The sequence below is a fragment of the Saccharomycopsis crataegensis genome (assembly GCF_037102585.1).
Source record: "Saccharomycopsis crataegensis DNA, jcf7180000000073, whole genome shotgun sequence".
Classification (NCBI taxonomy): domain Eukaryota; kingdom Fungi; phylum Ascomycota; class Saccharomycetes; order Ascoideales; family Saccharomycopsidaceae; genus Saccharomycopsis; species Saccharomycopsis crataegensis.
The window spans coordinates 1,713,817-1,725,606 of record NW_027043820.1 but is presented as its reverse complement, the minus strand read 5'-3'; the positions used below and the strand labels follow the sequence as shown (position 1 = coordinate 1,725,606).

Sequence of the window (11,790 nt, the reverse complement as noted above, 5' to 3'; positions counted from 1 at the left end):
ACGTGTTTGATGAACGCGTCAATAGAGTGAAACTAATCAAAGATGAGAGAAATGAACGTATCTTGTGAGAATAAAGCTTCTACCAAACGAGATTCGAATGTATATTATAGATATTAAAGGCATTTGATGAGAAGCTTTCACGACTTGTCATGTTAAAACGATACAAACACTTCTTTTTCTTCCGATATTTCATCTCTTAAAAAATGAGCGGTTTGGCCAAAGAAGCTCTCTTGCAATAGCACTCTGTTAACCAATAAAGCTATGATCTTCAGCATTAATACTTCCAAAGAAATTTTTCATTTTGCCAAATGTCATTTGCATTTAGAGCTACACAAAGGTGTTTTATCAATTTTTTTACGTACTCCAAGAAGGTTCTTGAGTATTTTTGATGGTGAAAGAGATGGCTTTGTAAAGAATCAGAAAGCAGTGAGAAGAAAGAGAGAAAAAATACAAAATGTCTTATGAGCTTTAAACATACTACAAAAGGGATAACAGTGAGCCATGTTAATGTCTCGATCATTGAGATATTCAACCAATGAAGCTTATCAATATAAAAAACTGATACTTGGCAATACTACGGGAACTATCTAGTTTTGCTCAATCTACTTTTTTTTTTTCCTTCTTGTAAAGGATAACTGATCTTTCGAAATGTATCATGTCTTAAACTAAATCTGTTATTGTTAGCTTAACTACAGAATCATGTCTTGACACTAGAATAGAGCTTTGGTGGTGCATATAAGATATCATAAATGCAGTGCGTGCAATACGTTATACGTGCCAAGTAATTAATTGGGTGCTGGCACGTCAAGCGAAATTACTTCATTGACGATAATAACCATCAACAACCTAAATTAATAAATAAATATAATCAAATTAGGCTAGCAAGTAATTTAACCTAAGCCTCCCTGATTATTAGATATATTTGTGATCCCAGTCAGGCCAAAAGAAAAGCGATTAACAAGGGTCTCCGGCCTATCACTATTCAGATTACATAATATATTATCAAAGAAACGGCGAAAAAAGTTGTCAAGAAGCTACAACGTTTCATCTATTGTTTATTTTTTTTTAAGGATGAGTGAAATTAAAGATGGTAAATTGATCGGTATCAAGAGTCCAAAGATTGGCAAAAAGATGATACATACTCATGCTGGGATTACGGAAGATGTGTTCGTATGTATTCCCTGCTAGTTTGTTGTTATGGGTATTTATTAGAAAGTTTGCATTTCTGATAAAGTTCACTTTCACCATTTGCGTTTTTCTTTTCTTTTTTATATTTATAACCCCCCATGCATATTTCACTAAGCATTAGGACCTTACAACTCATCGGCATTAATTTTTCTGTTCACTGCTTTTGGGGATTTACCGTCTTGTTGCTTGCAAGCAACCCACGTAGAAAGACGGCATATATACGGGGAAAGAAAAATACTCCAGAGAAACGTCGTGGCGTTTGACTCTGGCCGAGAATTGGGGATTATTTTTTTATGAATGGTGGAGGGGAAAAAAAAGAAGCCCTAGCTTGAGATTTTCTCTGCCCCAATAATAGGTGGTGGTTGTAGTTGTTGTTGTTGTGTTGTTTGTTTCTTTTATTTCGCCATGACATATCCTGGCAGGCACAGTCTTTTTCAGTTTTTTTTTTCTTTTCTGACAAACCAAAAGCGCGTCCGAAGACGCCCCGCCTTGCAGCAACATACACAAACTGTAATTGCTATCCGCACATTGTCTCTGAATTTTTGTTTATTTGATTGTTTTCCTGTTTATTTCTAGTCCAAGCAACTGTTCTGGGTAAAAATTGTTTCCTATTATAAAAGCAAAACAGACAAATTGAATTGTTGATAATTGCGATCTTTCTTTTATATCGCCCCAGTGTCTGACTTTCACTTTAAGATTCCCTCGCTTTGACATTCTCACGTTGTTTGCCAGATCAAAGCACGGTGGAAAACTAAGCAGAAGACGGCATCCCAGCCTATGAGCACCCAATAATAAAAATCATAATAATAACAGATATAAAGAAGCCCTTGGAATAAAAGTACGACCAGTAAATAGAGAAATCAATAATAACACTATTACCACTATCAAAAATGACCCTGATGGCTGCTTACCAAAGTCAAACGTCAATTGCTTCGTCTTTGATCACGTCTTCCCACAATACTCACCAGATACATAGCCATTACCACCCAAATCAAAACAAAAAGATCGGTCCTTGGAAGTTTGGTCCAGAATTGGGTAGAGGCTCAACTTCAAAGGTCATATTAGGTACTCATGAATCAACAGGTCAACAGGCGGCTATCAAAATTGTAAACAAGAACCATTTGGACCCGCAAGAATTATCCCCCAATGCCATCGACGCCGCCGGTTTACCTTATGGTATCCAAAGAGAAATCATCATCTTGAAGCTTTTAGATAACAAGAATATCTTGAAACTATATGACGTTTATGAATCGAAAAACCATTTATATCTAATCACCGAATACGTATCTAACGGCGAGTTGTTTGAATACTTGGTATCAGTCGATCCTTTGCCCGAACCTTTGGCGGTCCGTGTGTTTTACGAATTAATTAACGGTGTTTTCTTCCTTCATAATTGGGGTATTATTCATCGTGATTTAAAATTAGAAAATATCTTGATCGACAGTGACATGCATTTGAAAATAGCAGATTTTGGAATGGCCACCTTAGAATTATTAAAATATTCTAATACCCCTAGCGAGAATTCCGGAAGAATAAACAGCGCCCATGAAATGAAAAATTCAAAGGGTCCAAGCACCACTAGCACCACTAAGAAAGTGCCAACTTTCTTGCTAGAAACTACTTGTGGCTCTCCTCATTATGCCGCTCCGGAAATCATTTCTGGCGTTCCTTACAATGGGTTAAAATCAGATATGTGGTCCTGTGGTGTCATTTTCTATGCTTTGATGACCGGTAGATTGCCATTTGATAACGATAACATCAAAGATCTATTGTTGAAAGTGAAATACGGGAAGTTTGAAATGCCTTCAGATCTTTCAATTGAAGCCCAGGATTTAATCAGTGGATTATTATGCTTAGATCCAGAACAAAGATTAGATTCCGAAGGGGTATTGAAATCCAATTTATTCAAAAAATATAATATTGGTTTCTATTCAACTGAAAAATCGCAACATGATTTTTATTCTAACATCAATCTTTTCACCAATTCCATCAACCAAGACTTGATTAAAACAAATAAGCAAAACCACTTGATTATCAATGATTTTAATTTTAATAAGAGAATTCAGTCAAATCCAAAAAATATTAGCGGAAGAATTTTGAATCATTTGAAAATCTTGTGTCATAACAGAAAAGCAGAGACCGATATCATTAGTAATTTGGTTAATAATAAGGTTAACATTGATAAAGTTTTCTATTCTTTACTTATTGGGTTTGATAATACCTCCTCCACTTATTTGACAAAATCTCCTATGGAAGAATCTTTTGAAAATGAACACTTTGACATGGAATCAGATTTGGAAGAATCTTATCCTGCCGAGCTTCATCTTAATAAGCTGAAGATGACTAAAGCTTACTCCAACATCAGTATCATTGCTTCCACATCTCACAGACGCAATATTTCGTTCAATAATGGAAAAAAGAAAAATTCTTTCCACCACCACAAGCAACAATCGTCATCAATGAACAGGAACAAAAGTCAGAGATCATTGTATAACAGTGGATCAATTTACAGATATTCAAGAAACAGGATTAGTCAAAGTCAAATGAAGTCTAGCAGAAGTTTCGTTAGCAATAGCAAAGCTCATATGAGATCAAACAAGAGTATATCCAGTTACTATAACCCAAATAATAATATCCCAATGGCGGTAAGACAAAGCAACAGTATTGCTTCATACAATGGTTCTTTGAACTTGAGCCAGTATTTGCAAAATGATGGGCCTATCGATAATTGGTATCCTTCCAGATCTCAAATAATGCATTCAAGAAAATCCAATCTATACATTTCCCAAGCTCAAGATTTCGACGATGATTTCGACGATTACTACGATGAGGAAGAGGGAATTGAATTCGGAGATGATGATGAAGCAATTAACGTCGTATCACCCGGGGTTCCTGTGTTCAGGTTTGCAGAAAAGAAAATCAAATCATCAATCGACGATTTGACTGGCGGATATGAAAAATTAAAGCTTAATGATAAAGAAGAGAAGCTAGTAGAACAGTCTGTATCACCTCCAAGAGAGAAAAAAATGACAATAGCGAAACAAGAAAAACCAGAACCGGTGACAAAAGCTCCACCACCTTTGAAGCAAAGCCAACAGAAATCTCAAGAAGTGAAGAATAATGGTAAATCATCGAAACCTGCAGAAAAGAAGCAGCTTCAACCGCCAAAGTTGACTTATACTAGAAACTCCACTAGCAGCAACAATTTTGATTTTGAGAATTCACATGAGGAAGTCAACAGAATTTCTTTAAAAGAACAAGAGAAGCAACGGAAATTGGAACAAGAAATCGAAAAATCATTGAACTATTCTGTCAATTACAAAGTTTCTCCAAAGAGAAACAAGCGTTATAAGACTTCTTCTTTGATTTTGAACGATGAAAATGGCTATTATCATTCTGTTTCCCCTACTAAGTCAAAAGGTTCTAAATCCAAGAAGTCTAAAGGCTCCAAGGCCTCGTCTAAGAGCGACAAAAGGTCAAAACCCAAGAAGCATGAAAGTGTTAGGTCCATGAAAGGTTCTTCATCCCGGAGATCAATGAGATCTACTTTGTCTTCCAGAGTTCTTTCTAATTATCATTATGCTAATACTAAGATGTCTCGCAACTCCACCAGAGTTTACATCGACACTTTGGCTAATCAAACCAAATCTGAATTTGAACTGATCTGTGATCAATTTTTTGGGCGTACCAACGAGAATTATCAAAACATGTTTGGTGAATCTTACATTGAGCGCAAAACCAGGGAACAAAAGGAAGAGAAATTGAGATCACAGGAAGAGGCTAGATTGACAAAACTCAGATTAGAACAAGAAAAGAAAAACCAAAAGGCTGCTGCTGCTGCTTCTGCCGCTAAAGCTAATAGAAGTGCTAGTGTTTTGACTCCAGATGAAATAAGGCAATTGGTTGATAAAAAGAATTTGGATAGACACAATATTATTATCAGCAGGGGTCCAATTTCGAGGCTTGATCCAGGATTGAATGTTGATAACGACAGATATTTTGATAAAGAAGCTGTGGCTCCTGTTGTGACTAGAAATACCAGAAGAGGTACTGCTACTACTGGTGTCACCATCAGATCAGCCACCACTCCCTCATCATTCCAAAGTTCTAGCGACTCATTGCTCTTCACCCCATCCAACGATATTTTTGAACCAACTGTTTTACCAAATGAATCTGCGCCAGCCACTAGAAACACCAGCGCTGGATCTAAGGAGGTTGATGTTGACAAACAAAACGATGGTGTGGTTATGTATAATGGAGGTCAAGTACCACTAAGAAAAATGGGATTAATTAAAAATAAGCAAATTAGTAACGGCGGGATGGTTAATACTAGGAGACAATCTAGGTTACAAGAGGTTTATAATCAAGAAACCAGTTACTATGATCATGAAACTACAGAGGATCTTGAAAATGATTTTGAATTTGTCACTCCAACAAGTAATAAGTTTGACTTGAAAGATGATGATGATGATGATTTGCATTCTAGATCTAACCAGATTGATGACTCTCTTTTGCTTAATACCAACATTGGGGACTCAACGAGAGATTTAGTCAGAAGAACTTTGAATTGTGAAATGAATTACCAAGATTATTACAGAGATTCTGTGCCGGAATTAACCGATACTTCCAAAAGCCCATTTTTACAAGATTCCAAGGTAATGAGCCGCCATAAGACTTACAATTTTGACGATGATAGTACGACGGCAACAAATCCCTTGACTCGCAAGATTCTCAATGATGAAAAAACAGTATTCTTGAAAAACAGTGAGTCGATGGCAATGATTGCTGCAGCTGCCGCTGAATTATCCACGAAAAACGTTAATAATAATGATGGTAAAGTCAGAGTTTTCAAGGATTTCAATAATAGCAATGACTCATCATGCAATTTGATTACGAACGGTGTTCCAAGTAGTAGTAGAAATATGAGTGCCATGTTGGGAAAGAATATCCCAACCTCTTTAGAATCTCCAAAACCAACCAGAAACAATTCCTTGTTCAGACGGTTGTCACTTAGTGGGAAAAAGAAGCCAGCTGCAAGTCCTGAGACTAATATGGATAATTCGGATGGCTTGAAAACCATTAATGAAACCAGAAACGAACCACAACCTTTTATCGCCAATCATCACCGTTCATCACTTGCTTCTTCGAACAAAGCCGAACCTTTGACTAGTAATCTTGGATCAGAAACAAAAAGATCAAGTTATATCATCAATAGTAACAAGAATAATGAATTAATGTTGACTTTGTCCCGTACAGAATCAATTGTGGCTATCAAATCCTTACTAGTGAATTGGAAAAAGTTTGGAATTAGAGATGTCAAAGTTAAGGACAATGTGATTAGTGGTGGGATCAAGAACAACAACTCTAAACTGTTCTTGAAGAAGACCACTGCATTTAAGATATTCGTTTATGATAATGGTAATATCAAGGGGAAGAAAAGAGTGGTTAGTGGGGGTGGGGGATCCAAGTTGGAATTTGAGAAAGTTAAAGGATCTTCGGTGATTTTTGAGAAGTTGTTGTCGGAAATTGAAAAAGCGTTGGAGAGTGAGAATGTTTTAGTGGCTCTTTGAGACAAATTGTGTTTTTTTTTTTTTTTTTTAATTTTTTTTTTTATTTAATTTTTTTTTTTTTTTAATTTTTTTCATGGTCATTTTCCTTCTTCTGTTTCGTCTATTGTATTATTTTATTTTTCTCGTTCGCAATATTAGTGGTTTATTTTCTCTTTTAATTCTATTTTTTTTTTTTTTTTTTTGTTGGTCCTCTAGAAAGTTTCTAATACTCTAATACTATATTATTACTTGAATATTATATTTCAATATTATATTATTTTTACTTATATTTTATCCTTTATTCAACATTAATACTTTATTATTTTTAAATTTGTTCACACGTAGCTCTTCGAATAAAACATTTCTTTTTTCGTTATCTCAAAATCCGGGGAAAGATCGACGAAATGTGGGGTGATTTACGCAGGCAACAATTTCTCAGTGAGCCATATGTTACGTGTACAAGCATATACTCAATCATTAGATATTATTAATATATGATAAAAATTGATTTGATTTGCACTTGTGAAACGAGTCAACAAAAGAAAAAAAAAACAAAAAGAAAAAGAAAAAGAAAAAGAAAAAGAAAAAGAAAAAGAAAAAGAAAAAATCGGACGAATGATCAATAAGGAACACTTGCGATCATCGTTTTTGACGCACCCCACACCTAATGCTTATCTCTCACAGCAGCAGCAGCAATCAAGTAACTTTAACTCTGGCCCAGGAACAATAAACGAATAAATAAATTACAAAAATATTACTGTGGAGTGACCTCACTAATACCCGGGATGTGTGGGTATTTTTCTTGGGGTAGCTACTCTATTTATTTTTTACTTATTTGGAAGTGAAACTGCAGTATAAAGTTGGTGGTTTGCTCCCACTAATCCCTTATTATTATTATTTGCTATTCATCACTGACAATTGTCATTATACTATTTTTATTCTACCATCTAACCTAACTCATACTTAAATTATTATCTACAATGTGTGAAGGTTCTGTGTGCTATTTTTGCAGTGAGTAGATCCACGGAGAATGTTGGTGAGGAATGAGGGGGAGTGGAAGACGAGGACTATGAGGAAGAAGGTAATGGTAATAACGGGGAATAATACTGACTGTTTCAAATAAATAGACAAGAAAAGTTGGGTGTCTTGCGGTGCCGAGTGTGAAGAGCACACCAAGCTTGCAATGGGCTCTACCCCAAAAGAAATGTGGTGCGACTGCGCCAATGTGTTCGATGAAGCATCAAAGTATCCACCAAGTGCTGGTACTGGACACCGTAGAAGCTCATCCATCATTTCCGTGACTTCTATTAATGGCGATGATGAGCTCTCAATGTTGAGAGAGATACATGATACCGAGGTTTTGAGACAAATCGAGGTTGAAGATATGATCACCAAACCCCGCGATGTTATTAATACTGCTCATGAAATGCAATCCTCAGAAGGGATGCTTTGAGATTGCCAGTTTTTCACCTGAGTTGCATTTATAATTTTTGATTTATCTAGTCAATATTTATAAGTTTGGTTTGTTTTCAACATCACATCATTGTCAGCTGAGGCCTTTGATGTTGCCGTTTTTCAATTCTTTGAGCCCCTTGTGTATTATGGGGCGGTTCTTTTGGGCGTTTAGTTTGGTTCTGTACCTTTAACTGGATGGTGAGGCTAGGGGGATGGTTTCATATCCAATTTTGTTTACTTTTATTATTCGAATGGCGCGTACAATGTGTTGAAAGATCTATATTTTTTTCTAGGGAATGTTATGATATATTGTATTGTATTAAGGTGTGCTGAGAATGTAGGATGATTAGGAATATCCAAAATCTTGAATTATGTTTGTGATGTTACAATAATAGATCAAATGAACTTATAAAGAAGAAAGTTTGTATTGAAGCAGTAGAACCAGCTACTAAAAACTCAGCGGAATAAAAAGAAGAAGAAGAAGAAATATAGAGGCAATGAAAAGAGCAGTAGAAAATATGATACACAGACGAACAACTGTCTAAGAATTTGGAAATGAAAAAACTAATTGGAAAACATTTGGAAAAAATCTAGCTTGCAAAGTGTGGGGGTGTTTTGATAAGAACTTGTAGAAGTGAATAAAGAGGGTGATGAACGGAGAGAAAGTTGGAATTTTTTTGGGCCAACTATTAAGCCAGGATAAAATGAAGCTTTGAATGTCATTATGATGATTAAAGTTCACCGTAAGAAGCTCTTCTTTCAAAGATGATTTCTTGAACATTGATTGGGATTGGGGCAGCAGAAACAGAAGCAGCCAAGGCGACAACAACAGTGGAGATAACAGTAGAGAATTGCATTTTTGATTGTGTAATTAATTTAGAAACTTGTGAAGAGGATAGTTATAGAACTATTGTATTGATTTTTGTATTGAAGATGGTTGTGATGATAATAATATTATAAGTGGCTGATGTGAATGTGAAAAATAGGATCCCACCAGGGTTTTATATAGCGGATGTGGGTGTGTCAGAAAATGTACATCATGGCAAACATTTAAAACATTCCCATAATATGCTACTGTTTTAAAGATACAAGGATAAAACACAGCCAGCATTTCTCCCATGCCGAATTTTTCCTAAAATAACTCCACTATGTAGAAGGAGAATCAAAAAAAAGTTCGGCATTATCGTACATTTGGTTTGGTACTTGGTGCTGGTAACGTAACAGAAAGTGCCTTTTTCCCTTCACTAAGCACATGAAAGCTGTTGCCCTAAAACAACAGAATACCTACAACAGAACGGCAGACACATGGTGTTCTACTTCATCAGATGTTGATCATTATCGAAAAAATTATAGATTTTAGAAAATAGATTTACATATTTTATGGTGTAAAAGTTTCGATGTATATTGTTTTCTTCTTGACATGCGTATTATGCGGAAACAATCAAATAGCACGGAAATCGCTATCAAAGCAAAAAAGTTGGTGAGCTTCCATAATAATCGACAGTAGAACAGGATAAAGCTCATGAATATCATGGAGACATTTTTGGTGATGGTATAAATTAATGTAATATTAATGGTTGTAATAATATTCGGTTGTATCAACAGAAAGAATATTTACGCAATTGCCGTTTTTGGTAATATGAAACAATGTCTGAAACAATATATTGAGGATAGAACCAGCTAGCCAACAAATTAGAATCAAAGCGAGTAAAAAGTAAATTCCAGAGAAAAATAAATAAATAATGATAAATAAAGCTAAAGAAGAAATGAACGAGAAAGATTTATAATAAGAGTGATAATAGAAGCAGTAATAATACAAATAATATGATACACTGAAGCATGGAGCGTCTGATATATGTCAAATCATTTTGACATAGAAGAAAAGAAAAAATTAATGAATTGATGTGAAAAAGGCAATTATTTTCCTTTTCAATCTTTGTAAATTTCCGATGAGAATTAGAGGTGAGCTTCAATATCCCTTCTTTGGATAAGAAGTTCTTGAACATTGACTGGAATTGGAGCAGCAGAAACAGAAGCAACCAAGGCGACAACGACGGCAGAAATGATAGTAGAGAATTGCATTATAGATGAGGTTTTGAAAATTTAAGTAGCTTTAGAAAGTGTTTGTGGAATCAGGAGCTGATTATTGTGTTTTAGTGTTAATGATGATGATAATAAAAGAGTAACCTAAAATGATTTGGAAAAGTAGGGGTTCTGCCATCCCTTATATATCAATTTCTACAAAATTTTGCTTGAAATATCATTTAATGAATTCTTCGGCATTCAAATGGTGCCTTTTCCTAAAAATAGTACGATAGTAATGTCATATTTTGGCGCCATTCATTCCAATTCTGCTGGTGCATACGCATGTTTGATATATCCGTGGGATTCGCTACTGGATTGCGGTACGGTGAACTTTTGAGGATCCCTATTTTGCCAATTATCCTAAATAATCCGGCACTCTTCTCCCTTAAAGTACTGCCATGATTTCTTTTTTTACTAATAATAGCAAAATGGCATTTATGGATCCAAAGTGCATGGTAACCATGGTTCAGTAGCGTTCGAGGAAATTTCCTTGAATGGGAAAGATCTCCTAAAACAGGGAGTCAGAGAGAAGGATATCTGCGCGTTTCATTTGATATATTCCAAATAATGATTATTGTATTTTCAATGAGACAAGATTCTTTTTATATCTTCAGGAGATCTTTATTTTGAAACAATTCAATACAGTAATAAAGAAAACTTTGAATTCAAGGAATTGGTAATAGACCAAATATAATCATCGCCTACACAACTATTGAGCTATTAGTGAAAAAAATAACTTTTAAGAATTTATTTCTGTTTAGACCAGCTAGACATAGAACATAAAAAATAGAACTATAGAACATTAAGATAAATCAAAGAATTGAAAACAATGCAAAGAATGCAAGTAGGGTTGTTATGCTTATGAAAGGAAAAGCAAGAATAATTATAATACACAGATCTAGAGATCAAGATTGAAGCAAAAAGAAAAAAAAAATAAAACAAAATGACAGCTACCGAATGTTATGAGAAGGAATGACTGTAAGCTCTCGCCGGAGAAGAATAGAAGAGAAAGGAATTTTGTTGTTGGTGCTGTATCTCACAATATATTGTCTATTGGGAGTTGACACCATCATTGATAGCAACGTGGTCACCAGCATCTCTCTTTTCAATGAGGTATTCTTGAATATTTACTGGAATTGGAGCTGCGCTGACAGTGGAAACAGTAAGGGCCAAAGCGATAGAGATAACGGCGGAGAATTGCATTTTTGATAAAAGTTTGTGTGGTAAATAGATTTGTTGGCAAAGAAGCAAAAATATTAAGATAATCGGTTGGTAGATCAGGGGCTGATATAGAAGTAGAAATGATAATGATGATATTTCAAATTAGAACAATATTCATTCCATAAAATTGAGAGAAAGCCTGCGTATTTATATTATATAACGATCACACAGATAACGCGGCACGTCATTTTTATAAAAGTTCAAGAAATACTATATATGGAAAGACCTCATTTCCTCATCAGAGCACTGTTTTGTGGGTATTGCCTCACAAATTTCCACTTTGAGTCAAAAA

The 11,790-nt window shown here is 35.1% G+C and overlaps 2 protein-coding genes across 2 annotated transcripts; both read left to right on the top strand. All coding sequences in view use genetic code 12, as the record gives it.

Annotated features, from left to right (window-relative positions):
- Positions 1–2,078: 2,078 nt before the first annotated feature.
- Positions 2,079–6,758, top strand: DASC09_015060 (uncharacterized protein; the record flags this gene model as incomplete). Its single annotated transcript, XM_064995109.1, has 1 exon — positions 2,079–6,758. One exon carries the CDS (start codon positions 2,079–2,081, stop codon positions 6,756–6,758), a length of 4,680 nt encoding a protein of 1,559 aa, XP_064851181.1.
- A 959-nt stretch (positions 6,759–7,717) lies between these two features.
- On the top strand, positions 7,718–8,190 carry DASC09_015050 (uncharacterized protein; the record flags this gene model as incomplete). Its single annotated transcript, XM_064995108.1, has 2 exons — positions 7,718–7,748; positions 7,865–8,190. The coding sequence occupies 2 exons, from the start codon at positions 7,718–7,720 to the stop codon at positions 8,188–8,190; spliced, it is 357 nt and encodes a 118-aa protein (XP_064851180.1).
- Between the last annotated feature and the right edge of the window lie 3,600 nt (positions 8,191–11,790).